The sequence below is a fragment of the Equus asinus genome, chromosome 2 (genome assembly GCF_041296235.1).
Source record: "Equus asinus isolate D_3611 breed Donkey chromosome 2, EquAss-T2T_v2, whole genome shotgun sequence".
NCBI classification, from domain to species: domain Eukaryota; kingdom Metazoa; phylum Chordata; class Mammalia; order Perissodactyla; family Equidae; genus Equus; species Equus asinus.
This window is the reverse complement of record NC_091791.1, coordinates 132039536-132057815: the sequence shown is the minus strand read 5'-3', so window position 1 is coordinate 132057815 and position 18280 is coordinate 132039536. Positions and strand designations below refer to the sequence as shown.

General features: G+C 41.6%; 1 protein-coding gene across 21 annotated transcripts in view; it reads left to right on the top strand.

The window, feature by feature from the left end:
* MAP2K5 (mitogen-activated protein kinase kinase 5) overlaps positions 1 to 18280 on the top strand; it is a 237867-nt gene that overhangs the window by 196577 nt on the left and 23010 nt on the right. For 17 of the 21 annotated variants that reach the window (XR_011498672.1, XR_006523191.2, XM_014856227.3 and 14 more), the window contains 2 exons: positions 3125 to 3186; positions 6116 to 6161. Coding sequence is in view for 19 of the 21 variants with exons in the window: in XM_014856227.3 (XP_014711713.1) it covers positions 3125 to 3186; positions 6116 to 6161 (108 nt within the window). In the remaining 2 variants the exon portion in view is untranslated. The remainder of the gene's footprint in view (positions 1 to 3124; positions 3187 to 6115; positions 6162 to 18280) is intronic. The other 4 variants (XM_070499358.1, XM_044764661.2, XM_044764660.2 and 1 more) reach the window with 1 other exon arrangement.

Here is an 18280-nt window from a genome sequence, read left to right as displayed (position 1 = left end):
ATTTTTGATAAGGAGCAGCAACTGCTAGATCCTCTGAACCCCTTGGCATGGTTCTCAGTCTCCCTCTAACCAGGCGGTGACTTTTCCCCTCTCTGGGAGCTGCTGTGAAACTGGAGCAGCTTTACTGTGCTCTCCCCTCTCTCCTTCGAACAGATTTGAATTAGATAATGAAATAGGTTCTTGGAGGTTTTTACATCCTGATCTAAACTAATTCCAATTTTACTTGCTTAAAAATGAGAAAAGTACACTTTAAACTCCCCCAGCGTGGTGAGCGCTGTCAGGCTGTTGGTTGCTTTCCTTTGGAGTGTTGACAGCCTGCGTGCTTTTGTGCAGTTGGAGGCTCTCAGAGGACTCCGTTGCCCCTCCCTCATGTCTGTGTGTGACATTCTGACCCCCTCCCCCACAACTAGTCATCTTCTGCATTGCAGGAAATTCTCCTTTGAGGTATGCAAGAGATGTGGATTTTAAAATGAAAAGAAATATCTGGCATTATGCATGTGAGATTAGAATTTCCCCCTGCATCTTTGATGAGTGATTCTTTCCAGGCACCACTGAGATGAGAATCCACTCTCTGTGGTTCTGCAAAGTCGACTTGGGCTGGCATTTTCACAAGTGAAATAAATTATTCATGGGTACCACCCAGTGTTCCTTAGTTTTATATTATGAGGAACTTAACAGGCTACAATATCAGGTCTTAAATAAAATTAACTACCCATGCAACGATGTCACATTTCCTCGTTTTATTTCTCATCCATGTTAAAATGACATCTTCATCAAGTTGCCTAGTCTATAATTCATTAATTTACTCTTAGTATCATACTTTGAAATGAGGCTCACGTTAGCATCACGCTTTATACCAGGATCTTTATAGAAAACCAGTGCAGAATTTTAACCATCTTGGTAAATATTCAGCCACATTACAACAGGAGGCTTTTATTTTCCTAAACATTACATTTTAAAGCAACCACTACTCAGACACTTCCAGTACTACAGCCTCCCAAAAAATTTTAGAAAAGAATAACTTGGAGAATTAACTACCTGATCAGAGTCCATAGTTTTTGTACCTCAGACTTTGAACTATCTTTTTACTAATAGTTTTTGAGACAGTAAAATGTCATTTCTTGAACTGGGCCTTGTAGAATCTTGCAGGCTTGATGATATATATGGCTTTCCTAAAACAGGCCAGGCTAAAATTGATATCATGTTTTATTTTTGCTCTTCAAACCGATGGGACTTCTGTGACCATTTTAGAGTACCTTGGTCGAGGCCTTGTGTTATTGCGTGCCTTCTTTCCTTTGAGTGGACTATTTCATCAGCCCCCCCGTTTTTCATGTCTTCTCTACGTAATGCCTACATGTAATCCTTTGAACTTGGCAGGATTTTATGTCACTCCCATTTTCCTTTGTTTTCCTTTCCTCTTGGAAGCCTCTCTCCACTGATGAGAATTTTAAGCTTACAATTACTAACCTTCCTCTGCTCTGGATGAACAGAGTAAATTCAAAGAGGACAGATACGCAAAAACTAAGAAACATTTTGTTCACATTCCTTTTCTTTTAATCTCTTTGGGATTTTTCTCTTTTTTTGGCTGCTTTGACCCCCTCAGTTCGTTTTGATTTAATTGTATTTTCCAGCAGTTTCCAATTGTTTGAATTGGAAACAAAGCCTTAATAAGAGTTCTAGTTAATTTTCTGTCTTGTAATTACCGATCTCATTTTTCTGATAATTGGCCACAGCAATTATATGTATATTTACTAATCACATAGGAGGCTGTGCAATTGTATCTATCTGCCACCATTGATAATGACACGCATATTGCAGAGGTGCTTTTATCATCTTCTTTTTTCCACTACATCAAAGCTATTTCCTCTCGTTCTCAATAATGAATACATGCATGCATTTGACACAGTTGTGTGCTAGAGAAATTGTTTGGCTCCCACCAAATGCTGCATGCTCTGAGTTTCTTGCCTGCAGCGCTGGAAGGTTGTATGTAATGATATATTGCTCATCCAAATGGCCAAAGCACTCCAAAGCACAGTGAGATTAAAATAAGTCATTCCTTTGTTAATTTAAATAGGTGCATGTATCATACTTTGCAGGGCACTTTGTGTAGGGATGTCAGGGAGGAAAAAAGCCGCCGAAAGGTATTTTTAATAGCAAATGAGAATAGATGAGAATGGAGTCATTTGCAGCTGCCTACTTTATGTGGCTCTCTTGTTCCAACTGTAGGTCTAATGAGATGACTGTTAAAGTACTCTGCAGTGTAATTTCATTACATCCTGAGCCGTTACACTATAAACACAGTGGCGCTCTCTGTCATTCTTGGAAAAACTCCTAAATTCTTAAAGCCTTCCTTTGCAAATGGTAATGGGGTTTGCTCCCTGTGTTACTCGGTGGTTGTCGTTTGTGGCCGTGTGGTTTTCTGCTCTTTTGAGTGACTCCCGCCTCCACCCCAGTTCTGTTTGGTGGTCAAGATGGGAGTTGTTCATCGTGTCCTGAATTCACTGGCTTTCTCCTATGATGAGTTAGCCTAGACTGGCAAATAGGCCGAAATTCCTTTTCAGGAAACAGCTTCTTCTATAAAAGCCTTTCTATTCAAATAAAAAAAATCCGACCCAGATGATTCAGTTATGGGCAAGCAGTTAAGAGCAGTTAAATATACAAATAAATGTAAATAAAAAGGAAAGTGTAAATAAATAGCAAATCCAGTAAAAGAAACAAAGGTCAACACAAGAATAATTTCACAGCTCTTCGTTAATTACAAGACCATTTGTGTGTTACTTAAATAATCATTAATTTCTCATTTACACTTTCGTACCTTCTTTCCTCCCCTGTGGCTATCATTGTCCTTTTTTCACCTCACCTCCCCCTTTGCTCTCATGTTCCTCACCATCGTAAAATGTGTGTGGCTTTAAATTTGGCAGTTTTACATGAATGTGGAAGAGGATGTAGACAGTCTTTTTAATAGATGAGGCCTTATTCTCCTTCCCACATGGTGGTGAATCCTTGTTATATATTCATCTTCATACTGCTTCTTTTGGCCAGGGGTGCTGTGGGGGTGGGGGTGCGGTATAAAGAAAGAAGAAATTGCTGTGACTTTTGGTGACTTGTTTTTCCTCCATCCCAGGATTCGCCCGTCCTTCCGGTTGGAGAGTTCTCCGAGCCATTTGTACATTTCATCACTCAGTGGTGAGCCCGTTTGCAAACATGCCATGCCCTCAATGTAAATGATACATGCCATTAACTCGGCGGCTCCGGGAGACCTTATGGCTCTCCCTGCTTCCTTTTGGAGATGGAGGGACTTCGGGGCCTTGGGCAGATGGGGCAGCAAAGCCGAAGAAATTGTTTAAATTATGTAAACGTTATTTACACAAAGGGTCGTAAATGTACTTTAGAGGCTTTTTCCTGTTTTAATAAACTGCTGAGAATCAGGCTACTTCTTTGAGCACAGATACTGTTGCTATCCAATTTTTTTTTTTTTAAGAAATATGCAATTTTATAGCCCCTATTGAACAGACATATGAAGCTTATTTTTATTAATGTAACCTCAAGTTACCCATAAAACTGTCTGTCACTTAGTAGAAGCAGCATAGTTTATTAATTCATCGGATTTTCAGTAAATAACTTTTATCTTTGGTTATATTTTAAACATGATACTGGTGTCCCATTTCAATGAATTTTGATGTTTGAAAGACTATGAGAACATGGTTCCATTAGGCCCACTTTAACCATTAAAGAACTGAGAGGAACCACAGGATTTAGATCAAAGGGGCCCTCAGAGTCTCTAGGCATCCCCTTGTCATTTTACAAAATACCTGAGGAAACAGGCATTTTTCTGCCAAAGGTTTTCAGCTTCTGCCTTTTTCCTCCCAGTAGAACCAGTTTTTCTTTCATTATCCCTTTCATGTCATCCATCTCTCCCATCTGGGCAGTACTTGTGTGGCCTTGGAAGGCCCAGTTGCCCCACTGCCCTCCCCCTGCCCTCTCCCTCACCCCAGCAGGGAGAGAGGGGAAATTAGGAGCATAGAAATGACCAAAGCAGGAGATAGAACTAACTAGAAACTGTTCTGGACATTCTGGAACTCCTTTGTAACTACATTTGCTTCTCTTTCCCTCCTTCACCAAATTCCTCATTTCATCACTCCTTTGGAATCATGTCCACTGGTGGAAAATGAACCCTCCATTCCTCTGGTGCCACTAAATGGTACAGTCAGGAGCCCTTGCTAAATGGAAACACTGTCCCCTTCCCCACCACCCCAGGATCCATCTGATGATTACGCTAAAGTGAAACCAAGACATATTCTTTAATAAAGATGTCAAGCTTTATCACCTTTTTGACTAGGTGTAATATGTTACCTCTTAATAAAAATGTCTCATACGGTTTATATACCATAGGAAAATATGTAGGGAAGAGATTTTCCCCCCAACTTTTAAAACGTTATTAACATTGTTTCTATTTTTTAAAATACTTATGTAATATTCCATAGCTGTTAAAAACTATTTTCACTCTGCAGACATTTTATTTCCAAAGCATGCCATGTTGGAAAACATATATGTTGGTTAAACATTGGAATCCTGAGCTCATTAATAATATTAGAGCAATTATCCAGAGAAATATGTATTAATTTCTCTTAATTTCCTTTATGTGGAGATTCCTAAAAACACTTAGAAGCCCATCATGGGAATGCCCTGTTTTGAAATGTAGAAATTGAAAAACTGTGCGATTCCTAAGCTACCTGGAATGTCTGGTTTAGGCATCACTCGCTCCAGAGGTGCTGGATTTGTGACGGGACCAGCACGCTTATCTCGCTGCGTGGTCCAAGACCAACCTGGGGGTGGGGCCGCTTCTGGGCAGACAGGGAGAAAAGCAGATAAGGCTTTCCCTTCCTTCTGTCTAAAAAATTAATCAGCTATTATATAAAAGTTTTATGGAGACAGAGGGAAGGATAACCTGTGTTGAAATTTCCAGAGATGTCAAGCCAAAACAGAAATGATAGTGGGTAATAGCTTTGTTTTCCCAAGAGATACAGCTACTTTGGAATGTCAGATTAGGACTGTTACCAACTCCACTGGCGAGACAGCTTAAATTACTTACTAATGGGTGCAGTATTTGAGAGGTGCATATGGTTATTTATAGGGAAGGAAAATGTCCTCAATGTCATTAATGGTTCCTAACTACCGTTCTCGTTTAGCAAATGATCATTAAATCTCTCTACTTAAAACAAAAATAGTGTCAGCAAATGCAGAGATTGTATGGAGGGTTATCTTCTTGCTTGTTAGAGGTTGCCTTATATAAAGAAACAGCGTTGGTGCGATTTTCCAAATAACAGAAGCAACAGTCTCTTTTCTCGACTGCATCCCACAACACTCTGAGTTTAGGCCAGGTGCCCACAGTCCCGTCAGTCCCGTGTGTGGCTGCTTCAGCGTGTAGCTAAGTGCGTGCCACAGCCACTAGTGATGCCATGGCGTGTAAGACAAGAAATAGTTTGCATGAGAAATGTGGTTCTTTAAGCAGTTTAAACAAACTTAACTTTCCCACAGCTGTTTAATGAATTATCAACTTGTAGCCAAAATAAATGAAAGTCTAGATAATGTAATAACCCATTTGTAATTTTTAGCATTATCTAGATTCCTGACCTCTTTTATGTATTACTTGTCATTTGGAATAATAATGAAGGAATGAGATGTTTTCTCATTTGACTTGATAGTCATGTTTCTTTTCATATTGTCTTATCCTGTTTACCAAAAAGAAATAGATCGTTCCCTAAATTTAAGTTTGAAATAAATTGATAATTGAGTCAGGAAGAGAATATTGCTGCTCTTTTGCACATTAGTTTCAAAAGTAGAATTGGAATAAATTTAAATTCATTTTTCATCTGTATTGCAAGAGTAACTCCAAAAAGAACCTTTGTGTTTCTGATTCATGAGATCTCCCAAAATCTGATTAATTAAAGGCCAAAATAAAACAAGGGGAATAGATGCTAATACTTTGGCCAAGAATTGAACATGCTGAATTTTGAAAACATTGAAATTCCAGGGGAAATAGTCAATAGTGGAAATTAGAGCAGAAATTTCCAAGTGACATAGATAACATGAGGGGTTTCTTTTTCTCCTACAGCATGCGAAAACAGCCAAAAGAAAGGCCAGCTCCTGAGGAATTGATGGTGAGTAAATTTCTTTAATTACATTAGAATTCTCCATTTATATATCTGTGCTTAACATTCTGTTAAAAGGACCAGAATGGAGTTTAAAACATCCGAAGGCTCTGGAGAGGCAACATTATTTACTTTATTTGGTTAGGTGTTTTTAAAGCACATATCCTTAGATAGGAGTTTTTACTTTTTAAAATTCCATCCCCATTTTGACACTTAATGCAGAACTCTTTTCCTTTGCCTCACACTCAAGGGTCACAAGTTAATCTAGGTTACTCCTTGTCCTCATTTGCTATTACAACCTCTCAGAATTAAGAGGATTGGTAACAGAGAAGACAGTCAGCCTATTAAGTTTTTAGTGCTATCCTACAGGAAATTCTGAATGGTGTGGAGTCCTCTCGAATTCATGTAGAATGAAATTAGATTGGCTGCAAAAGACCAAGTTAATGTGAATCTTCTGTCTTTCCTCAGAAGGAGACAACTACAAGGCTGCTAGTGCTGTGTTCGCAGCTCCAAGGCCACTTTCTTTGATTGCAAATGACAGTTTTTAGTCAAGCAGGGAGAGAACAGAGACGCTTCCTAACAATTCCCAAATGGTCATTTATTTAGTGCAGATTGTTGATTTGACAATGCGCAAGCTGTTAGAATACGTTAGGCTCGAGCATTAGTAAATAATAATTATAGTCTGCTCTTTCTAATGTTTTGCATACCATTCCTTGTCTTTAGATTATTGTAATCAGAGCAAATTCCGACCAATTTTCTTTTACCACTTTAAACAATAAGCGTTTTACAGATATCGGCTCACAGGTTTTCATCCTTTGTATTTCATCCTAATAAACATTCTAAGCACCCAAACTTCTTTACGATACAGATTTCACCCCCAAATATAAAATAACAGTATATTTCCCCTTTGCATTGTGAGTACTTTCCAGAAAGGTGGTTTTCTCCTTCATGTTACCCCTGGAGCAAAATCGCAGTTTTCAGGGTAGTTTCAAGCTAAAGTTCATCCCTAAAACTTCGGCAGTTTATAACTGTGCACATTTCATGTCTAGAATAAACTGGTCTTTTTGGGGAGTGGGTCTCTTTGATGGTTGGGAAATTCATGCAGTTAGTCACGTTTGAGAAAACTTGGAACAGATTCTAGAGATGGAGACCATTTACCTTATACATTATTATGCTATGGCTGGATAGCTCAGCTGTTAAAACAAAGGCATAGGGTTTCATAAAACAGATATCTGTTTGTAAATGCATGTTTCGATGCTGCAATGAGTTGGCCACTTATAAATAAAACATCTGTAGATTGTACAAACTCCCGTAAATGTATAGGGATGTACATGTTGGTAAGGAACCCCACTCCAGGGTGGCAAGTCATAAAGACAAGGCTAAAGATGAGTACTTTCAGTGCCTTGGAAGCAAGTGGATGTGGATGTCTGTGTGTTTGTATGTGTGTGTGGAGAGACACAGGGATACGTATTTCAATATATCTCTTTACAACTATACACCCTGGTCTGTGCTGTCCTGCATTTTTAATTGATAAATACCAATAAATCAATAAAATACAATGAAAAATTTAGTCACAGGAAGCACCATCCTATACTTAATTTAACATTGTTTCTGGTACTGCTCACAGTTTGATTTAAATGAATTTATTCCCTTAGGTATAGCAATAGAGAGGCACCCCCTGGCTTAGAAAAGGCTTAGTGAGGAGACAGGAAACAATGGGATGTGTGTGGGGCTCCTGTGGTCCAAGGGAGTTGAGCCCTGCCTGCCTTTGGCCAAAATATTGGATCCAGTTGGGGATGCGAAGAAAGCAGGTCATCTCTGGTTTGAGGAATCTGAGTCACATCCTAGGGACCCAGTCTTAAGGAACCAGTCCTTTATTCCTTGTATCATATTAAAGGCTTTAATTTTTCCTTTTCCCTGTCCGCCTACAACCTATTTGATGGTGCTCCCATCTGGAAGCTGAGAGCGTCCTCTGGAAGGCATGAACTGTAGAACACATTTGTCTGTGGGTGGGGGCCTGCCTTTCACCAAATGAGCACTTTATCTCCCAAGCACGGTAACTCTAGCCAGCAGGGTACCAACCTGGTCTGCACAGCTTGGGCCACATCAACTGTGAGGCCTGCAGAATTGTCCAGGTTTCCCTATGGGCCTGCATTTCCCAAATCAAAGGAAGAAAATCAGAGATGGGATCAGGTGGAAATACTGAGAGTTACAGATTCACCATCAGAGAACTCTTGAAATTCGGGTGTCACCTTGACCACTGGTGATCACAGCAAGTCCCAGCCTGAGTAAATCAGAATGTAGGAAGGGAGGGCCATGAACACAGGGGCACTCAAGCAGTTTTTGTCTTTTTATTTGGTAGGCTCACCTTATATACCAGGATACCCAATAGCATCATCTTTGCAATTTTTGACCATATCGATCTTAAAGATGAAATGTAAAACTCAAGTTTAGACCCTTGAAGCCATTCAAATCTCATTTGGTTGTTTAGCTATTTAATTCTCTCTACTTTGTGGGGTTGTTCCTAAGATGGTTACCAGTTTTTATGTTCTAAGTGGAAGTGTTTTAAAGCTGGACCAAGAAATTCCCTTAACACTCACATTTTGGGGAGACCAGCATCCACATGAGCCAGTGCACTTTTCTGACAGTAGTCATTAAGCTACATAAAGAATTCACTCAAAAGTTTCATCATTGGCATCCACATCATCTCAGGAGATCTCAGAACCAGGCAAACAATTGAATTCAGTGGATCTTTATAGACCATTATGTGCAAAGTCCTGTGCTAGACTCAGCAAAAGATACAAAGAAGAGTAAGTCCCGTGCATCCAATCTTACGGGAGACATGGCAAGTATACAAGTAACTAGAATAAAATAACTGCTCTGAAAGAACTGCAGAGCTCTGGGGGATCCCTTTGGGAAAATGGGGAAAAGTTACATGGAGAAGGTACCATTTGAAAAGAGCTTTTGGAGGATAGGCTGAATTTTATAGAGAGTTTTCAAAGGGTCCTTCCAGGCAAAGGCAACAGGATGGGCAAAGCATAAGTGTGTGGAGGCCCTAGACCTTTTCAGAGCAAGATGAAACCTCCAGTGCCTCTTGTCATTGGCCTCATGGAGTCCCAAACCCACAAAGGTGAAGTTTAGATAGGCAGCGTATTCACCACCAGCTGGGCAACCTGTTAAGATATTTCATTTCTTATAGAAGGAACCCTAGTGTTTAGGTCTGAAAACTTTGACCTGACATAGAAGCGGCACATGTACCTTTTTTCTTGAGTGAGTTCTCTTGAGTGGACTCCCATTCAAGATAGGGAAGTCCTTCACCCTTAGGGAAGATCTGACCTTTCTTCAATTCTTTAAGAGCTATAGCATAAATCAGGAGTCGTCTTTAAACCCAACAAAGGAAAACCAGCCATGCATGTAGCCAAGAACATTCAACTGCTGACACAACTAGACAGTTAGGGACCCCTGCACACACGCTTTCTGCTCCTATGATAACGATTACATTATTAGAGAACCCATTTTTAAGTCCCCCTGACGTAAATCACAGCAAAGACCTAGGTCAGTACTGCCCCAGTTCTGTGACCCAGGACCAGCCAACATAGAAAAGGTTTCCAGGCTGTGGAAGCTCTGGAGCTGGCAGAGTGTTCAGCAGGCTTGAGACAACCAAGCCAGGGGTGTCACGACTTCCATGGAAAATACCAGCTTCTGCCAGTCAGGAAGGATTGGTGGGACTGTAACAAGAGGAGAGAGGATGGTAATGCAAAGATGGTAGAGAAGCTGTCCCAAAATGTCAATAATCAGATTGAGGGAAGCAAAAAAGTAAAAATCAGACCGTTAAACTCAAGGACAGAGTCAACCTGAGATGGGAGCGTTAAGAGGGAGAGGTTCAAGTCTGATTTTGCTATTCAAATTATATGTTTAGGTATTTTTTAGATAAAAGGGATATGGTAAGAAGCATTACTGTATAGACCATTTGCTTGTGTAAATCACAAAGAATTCCTTGTGCCGAATCAGTCTTGCTTTAGTGTTCTTTTGTAGCTAAGGCCGTGCTCTGATTTAGCAGAGAAGGCCTCCACACTTCCCTTCTCTTGTCAGCACCTCCCCATCCCCTCCCCACCTGTGTCTTCATCTGCAAAATGAGGGGATGGACGAGAGCAGCAGTCCCTGACCTAGGGTCTGTGACTTCAGGAAGTCTGTTAGAGCTCCTGAAATTACATCCAAAATCAGGCATGCTTGTGGAGATTTACATTTTTTTCTGAAAAGAGGAATTCCTGGCTGTCATCAGTTTTTCAAAGGGGACCATGACCCTGAATGATTGTTAAGCTCCCTTGCTACCCTCTCATTCTCTTAGTTAGAGCTGTGCAGCCAGGACCAGACCAGCAGCTTCTTACTAGCATCTTGCGAGGGAGGTATTCACTGGGAAGGTGCTTGCTTGCTGGGGGGGGGGCGTGCAGGAAGGCGAAGGCCCTCCCTATGGGACTCAGCAGGGCTTCCCACCAGCTGTCAGGCGGCCCTTTAACCTCCCAGCCTATCCTGAATGTGGGCCTTGACTTGATCAGGGAGGGTGTGGGCCATGGGCACCTCTGCAGTTACAATTTGGGTTCAGAGTGCTGCAGATCCTTCTATGCATTTAGAGTATTTCCAGAAGCTTTCCATTTCTAAGCTCTATTTAATGGAATCTATGCATAGCAAGTAATCAGGTCAGAAGAAGCAACATCCCGGTTTGAGATCAATCGCTGGATAATACTTTATCTAGGCCACTTTATTATCTCATGCTGATCCGATTCCCATTCTCCTCCTCCTTTGTAGCATGCACTTCGGCTGTGGTAAAAGTACGTATCACATACATATTAAAAACATATACCCATTCTATCTGTATGTAAATGCATGAGGCACAGCTGGATATTGCAGAGGAGTTTGATTTACTAATAGTTATTATCTGTTCTAGCTGTTCAGTGGCAGAATTTCAGAGAAACAAGCTGGCGCAGAAATTGTCTTTATGCTGTTACTCTACTGCTTTAGTAATTGTTTAAAAACATGGGTTTTCTCCCTAGGTTCTAATGCCAGTTATTTTGCGCATTTCTTTGTACATTCCAGAGCAGGGTGTCCCCAGTTAGTATTTCCTCAGGTCTGGTTTTCTGTTCAGGCTGCTAAGAAGAAACAGAGTGCAGTTTTGCAATTGAAATTTGACATTTTGCTTAGAAAGCAAGTAAATAGTGGGGCTGGAAATACAAGAAGCAGGTGTGGGTTTTGCGGGAGGAGCGTCAGCTATAATCAAAATAGTGCTTTTAGATTTTTTCCCCTTCGTCTAAATCCCGGCAGCTGCAAACTTGAAGGCACCTCGTCTCTCAGAGAAGGCTTTATGGAGAAGAGGTGGAATTGTTTGGGGGCTAGTAAACATCAAACTGCTCCAGAAAAATCTGTTTAAACATTTAATTACTTGCAAAGAGATGTTAACTTGTTTAACTCCTCTAAATTAAATTGTCAGTGGTAGCTTTTCTGCTTATCCAAAGCTGATGGCCATTACATTTTTAGATAGTTTGGTTGGTTGTTCTCTCAGTTAATCAAGGTATGTGATAAATTGGACATCTGTATGGTCCCTTTTAAAAATTGGGGAAATCACCACGTTAGATTTCTGTCTCTCCAGCACTCAAATTCCGGTGTAACTTTTGGGTTTACATCAAATGGCTTTGTTCACCATTATTAGACCCAAACCTTTTGACCATTATGAAAGTAAAATGCACTGGACAATTAAGGAGATGATTTTATTCAGACTAGTACAATAGGGAAAATGTTTATTAGTGAGGAATGTCTCAAAGAAAAGGGAGGGGGCCAAGGTTAGGGAGGCAGGTAAACAAGGAAGTCATCAGCCAGTCTTATGGAAGTCATGAGAAAGGATGGAAAAGGGTCTTATCTCTGTGAGACTAGTGTGGTCCTTTGTAGCTAACAAAAGAACGGGGAGCTTTCTCACCCGTTACTGCTCTCTGGGAGCACAGGGCTCAGATAAAATTCATTATCACCACATTCTACTAAATGGACCAAAGATGAGTTTTAGTTTATTTTGATCGAGGGCTTTCATGTCCTAAGCACAAATAGGAGGAAAGGCACATTTTGGCAGCCCCCTTGCATAGTGCTCATGGACCACTCTGCTTGCAGTCTAGGCTTTTTAAGATACTAATGATGGTTTAATAAGAAAGTCTGAACTTGGTTGTAGTTTACCGCATTTAACCTTTGCCTTTGTCTTACTGAACATGTTTTAAAATAGACCAGGGCCAGACTCATATGTGTGTCTGGCCGCCCATTCTTGCAGGCATCATTTTTGCTTTTGGTTACTCATTTGGAAGTGAAAATCAGCTCGTTAGCTAAGGCACCTGGAATTTGCAGGGCGAAACCCTGGCTGGGATTGTAATTTCAACTAAATATTTTCTTTGAGCACAAAAGACATCACAGAAGGTTTGGAGCTCCATGTTGGGTCCAGCTGACAGTGATGTAATGATTTTTTTTATTATTTTCAAGTTCTGAAGGCCATTAAAATCATGTTTGTGCCTGCTTATAAATAGGAATCCACTAGTAAGAAGTTGATTTTAGCTTTTTAATTGCACATAATTACAACGGCAGAATCACTGTCTGGATGTTTGAGATCGCACTAAATCAGACAGCTTTAATTTGAATTTTTGATGACACGTTAGCACTTCAGCAAGAACAGAGGGATTATAACCCCAGAAAACAAGCTTTGTCTTTCCATAGACGTGACTGCTTAATCTTTTCACAAGACTATAGCAGATAAATATATGTGTGTATTTATACACATGTGTGTAGCAAGAGATACACATAGATAAAAATCTGTCATTCCTTGATCATGGCAATCTGACAGTTTTAATTTCCCAGTTAAGGATAACTTTTTTCCTCTATCAGTCAAGTCAGATCTCTTAATATGGTGGTGATTTGCCTGTTTAAGATTTTGGTTGTTTGAACTCCTGCCTGCAATACTTCTTTCTTGTTTTACTGAGCTGTCATCTTCCCAGCATCAAGTTACAAGGCACAATGAGGCTGTGCAGACTTGACCGCAGGAACAGTTTGGTTACCTTGAATGCGGTCAAGTGGATAGATCAGGCTGCTCTTCAGTGGGGCTACGCTGGGTCTTTGGAGTGTGTCGTTTGACACTGCTCAGCTCCTGGGGAGTCTCTGTTATTAGGGTGGGGGCCTCACCCTAGAATGCCCTCCTCCCCCGTGTCGTTGAAGGCCTCCGTCCTCCTCCCTTAAGCTTCTCCTCGCTCTTTCCCTTCCTAGTGCTTACTGCCTTCTCTGAAGCCCTCCATAATTTATCTCCAACTTGGAACAGCACTTAATTATATAAATCGCATTCTTATTTTATATTCACAAATTGGTCTGTGTACTGACCACGGCAACTCATTAGAATCTCTGAGTGGGCTAAAAAAAGAAAAAGAAAGGGGCCAGCCCCATGGCATAGTGGTTAAGTTCAGCGCACTCCACTTCAGCAGTCTGGGTTGGTGGGTTTGGATCCTGGGCATGGATCTACACCACTTGCCAGCCATGCTGTGGCAGCAACCCACATATAAAATGGAGGAAGACTGGCACAGATGTTAGGTCAAGGCTAATCTTCCTCAAGCAAAAAAAGAGGAAGATTGGTCACAGATATTAGCTCAGGGCAAATCTTCCTCAGGGGGAAAAAAAATGCCTAGATCCCAACCTGGATCAAAGAATCTCTGGCATTTGGACTGGGGAGCAGGTACTGTTTTATTTTTTAAAGCTCTCCAGGTGATTGTATGGAGCAGCCCAAAGGTGACACTTACTGGTTTAAGACTTTTTTCTCCAGCTAAATTATAAGTTCCTTGAAGGAGGATCGTGATCTTATAATTCAGTGCCTAGCTTGGTCCTATGCTACTGTCATTCTGGAGAGGTCTCTGATCTAATTAAAAGAAGAGAAATCACCATCAGTTACTCTTTGCATGTGGCGCTCTTTCTAATCCAATTCAATAAAACGCTGTACTAGACATTGAACAGGTAAAGACAAACTAGACATGTCCCTGGTTCTCCAGGAACTCACAGAGTAAAGCTCAGGAAACCGACACAAGAACAAGCAATCTCTGGACACTGTGAGATACAGTAGAAGTTAGGGTGACCATATGGAATACGTGGTCTGATCAGAGGTTTTTGTTTGATGTCCTGCTATGAGAGGGCATCTGGGTAAAATAATTTGGTGCCAAAATAAAGGAATTTCTAGGATGTTGCAGAGATAATATTTAAAGCACTTAACAGCCAGTATAGCATGGGCATGACCAATCAGAACAGACACCAGCGTTGGGCCATCCCACCCTGGAAGTGTGGGAAGAGCAAGAAAGTGTGAAGCAGGTGTTGCTCGGCAGCACCTGTGGTCTCTGGCATGTGTTCTGACCGCTGGAGAATTCACCTCTGACAGTTAATTCCAAATCAAGAGGTCATTAGAGAGCCGAGACCTAAAGGAGACCACCTGGCCAGCACCATCTTTGCCTGGTTAGATTGATAGCAAGGGACCCCAAGGTCTTTATCTATCAGCATATCAGATGCATGCCACCCCACCCCCCCCAGCTCTGGGGGATAATGGATTAGGCTGAAAAAGATCGGAAACATTTAGCCATTTGTGGGGAGCATAAAAGGATCTTGAAGCCTGGTCTCTGATTTGGGATTTGCTGTTGAAGGCAGCAAACTTGTTTTCCTGTGAGTACACTCCAATAAATAGATGCAATTCTTATCAATAATTAATGAGTCTAACCAGGAATTTCAAGGGCTGGAAAAATATTAGAAGCCTCCTATTTACAGTTGTAACCAGCTGGATTTGTTTAATGGGTTGTTTGCTTTTTAATTTGTAGCAGGTTTGAGAGAGACCTTTGGGGATGGCAAGCCTTGTGGTTTCAGTGAGGCCTTTTGTAGATACACAGTTATTTGGGGGGCCAAATCTGCCTGCAGATAATTTGAGGTTCACTTGGCTATTTAGGGACTGCAGAAAAGCAGTAGAGACATTTGGGCCTTCTGTCCTCTGTTTAATTTTCAAGATTAGAATTAAACATTAGGCCTTGGTCTACTGAGAGACATTTGCCAGAGCACGGACTAGTTTCTTTCCAGTATCCTGGTTTACCGTTTCTCTGTTCTCTTAATATAAATGGTCACTGATTCTGAAGTAGGAGAATAGGTACCATTCATTTATTCTTGCAAAGGATCCCTTGACACAAATAAAAATGGAATTTTCAAATGTAACCCGATTAACTCTTAATTGTATACCAATAGCCTGTGTGTGTCTCAACTCCCTCAGAAGGCTTCTGAATGGCCTGCATCTCTTTTTAAACTTGGGGGCGGGAGGGATTCAATTAATAGCAGGACTTTCTAATTGTGGGATTGGTATGGAGTTGACAAAAATTTGTATAAATAGGGTACATTTTTCCACTTAAGAGGGCTGTGCTGAAACATTTTTAATTGGATTTTCATGGTGATTGACAGCGTTTGATTATGACAGTAACTTTATTTGGCTGGACTGCTTTAGCCTCTTATTCGGATTTTTCCATCAAAGCTCTTTTTCATCCCCTGAATCCCCGGCGGAGCAGCAGTCATTGTGGAAGAGCCTTTTAGCACCTTTGTTGCAGCCATCCCTGGTGACGATTGGGCCCAGCTGGTAGTAGATGGGAAAATGGGCCTTTCACAAAGAGGCCGTGTCTCCTGCCTCTGCGGTTTCAATAATTTTAAGAGCCCCCAAAACCTGTTGAGGATTAGAAGTAGCTTTAGATGTGAAATGAGTGTTAAGTATTAGTAATCGGGAGATTAGGGCCCCAGGGACAATGAGAGATAAACAACTGCAATTAAGGCAAATCTGCCGATGTAAACAAAATTTAGCAGAAACAGATGCCCTAACCATTTTGGGGGATTGATTTGAGGGCACCGAGGAATCGATTTTTGTCTTGTTTACACTTTCAAACCCCTGTGATATACTGGAAGGCTAAATATTTCATACAGCCTGATTTTAGTTAATTTTTTTTTCAGCGCCTCACAGTAGGCGCCTCTCTTCTCGCAGTGACCAGGCCTGAGTTTATTCAGCATTCACAGGGAGCAGCTAATTGTCTATGAAGGGCCCCCGTGTTTAAATGGGCTTGACAGGAATTTAAATTTTGTTTCAATCAACCCCTGTGCTCACAGCCTGCTCCAGTTTCTAATTTTTAAATTAAACATGATTTTTTTTTAAGCCACAGCCTTGCCTCTGGAATACTCTCACTCTCACTTTCTGGAAGGCAAATCGACATCCCTGGCATGCTGGTGTACTCAGGGCCTGAGGCGCCAGCTCTGAGGCTGGAAAGTTCTTTCTCCAAGACAAGCTTTTCCTCCCCCTGTCAGGGAGGTCAGCCGGGCTTTGGCTGGGCACATTCTCCTTCCTGCCTTCTGAAATGGCCTCCTTTCCAGCTCTCCTGTGCAGGGAGCAGTACCCCATCATCTGGAAAGTGGGTTAAGTACCAAAGGAAGGTGTAAGGATAGCTTTGAGAGGGTGGCTGAATTATAACCCACTGCACGTCTGGTACAGATTTGTAGAAAAGTAGAGGCCTTTTCTCCTCCTGTGAGATAGGGGAGGACACACTGTGAGCCTCACAAATGTGCATTTCAGTGTGCACTCACCATTTTTATTTGTTGAGCATCTGCTGTGTGCCGAGCATCCTGCCTGATGCCACTGTCAGCCCTGAGTCCTGACCTCAGCCAGCTTACAGTCTAGCAAGGAAGACGAGGATATGAACAGCCAAGCACAGGATGGAATGTGAGACTCGCCAAAGACCCTCCCTCCCTGACCCCGCCCCCTTCACCTCAGGGCATCCCTCCCCAGCGCCTGCATTCCCACATCCTAACAGTCCCCAGATGCCTGAGGCATTCTCACAAGGTCAGGTCTTTGCTAGTGCTGCTTCCTCGGCCAAGAATGCCCTTTCCTTGCATCCACCTGGTGAACTCCTATTCAGCCTCCAAGACCCAGCTGGCACAGCCTCTGTGAAGCTTTCCCAGGCCTTCTTCAGTAGGGTTGATGACTTCCTCTTGTATGTCATCCTTCCTCCTGGCTAGTACCTCTGTCAGTGCACTTTCACACTTTGTGGCAGTAACTTGTTTACATAACTGGTAACAGCCCATAAACAAGACCACGAGTTCCTGGAGGGTGAGATCTTGTCCTGTTTATCTTTGTATCCTTATCATCGGAGTCCTTAGCTCCAAGTAGAATGCTCAGGAAACAGTTATTGAGTTGAAATGATAGGAATTTAACAGGTAAAATGAGTTCTGAGGAGGGCAAGATTTCTTCCAGCCCAGGGTATCTGGGGAGGCTTTGTGAATGGGGTGACAAGTGAGCCAGGCCTCGAAGAAGATTTGGATATTTATGTGAGTGTATTACTTTCTGCACACAATGTGAAACAGCTTGGATCATAAGGAAAAGTACCAGACCCTCTAATATCCACACTAGCCAAAATCTGTACTGCAACCTATTGCAAGAAATTGGAGTAACAATTGCATGCAACTTGAAGGTTTGGATAAATTCAGAAAGGCTTCGGTTCTTTAACCTTAAAAAAAAATATTATAGAGAGAGAAATTAATCTAAACAGATAACGTTTTTTTAAACATAAGTTTACAGAGTTCTTTCATCTAAGTTTTCCCATTTTACTGATGTGTCAAACTTGGACTCAGAGAGGCTAATCAACTTGCCTGGAGTCATACAGCCAGGAAGAATAGAGGACCATTCTGCGCTACATCAAAGCTGTATCTATTGGTGCATAGTGGGTAGGGGTGTGCTATTGTGGTTGTGAGAATTGCAGCTAAGTCAACTATAATAATAAAACTAAATACAAAAATAAAACGAAATAGGGGCTGGCCCGGTGACGCAGCAGTTAAGTGCACACGTTCCGCTTCTCGGTGGCCCAGTGTTTGCCGGTTCAGATCCCGGGTGCGGACATGACACTGCTTGGCACTCCATGCTGTGGTCGGTGTCCCACATATAAAGTAGAGGAAGATGGGCATGGATGTGAGCTCAGGGCCAGTCTTCCTCAGCAAAAAGAGGAGGATTGGCAGCAGATGTTAGCTCAGGGCTAATCTTCCTCAACAAAAAAAAGTAAATAAAT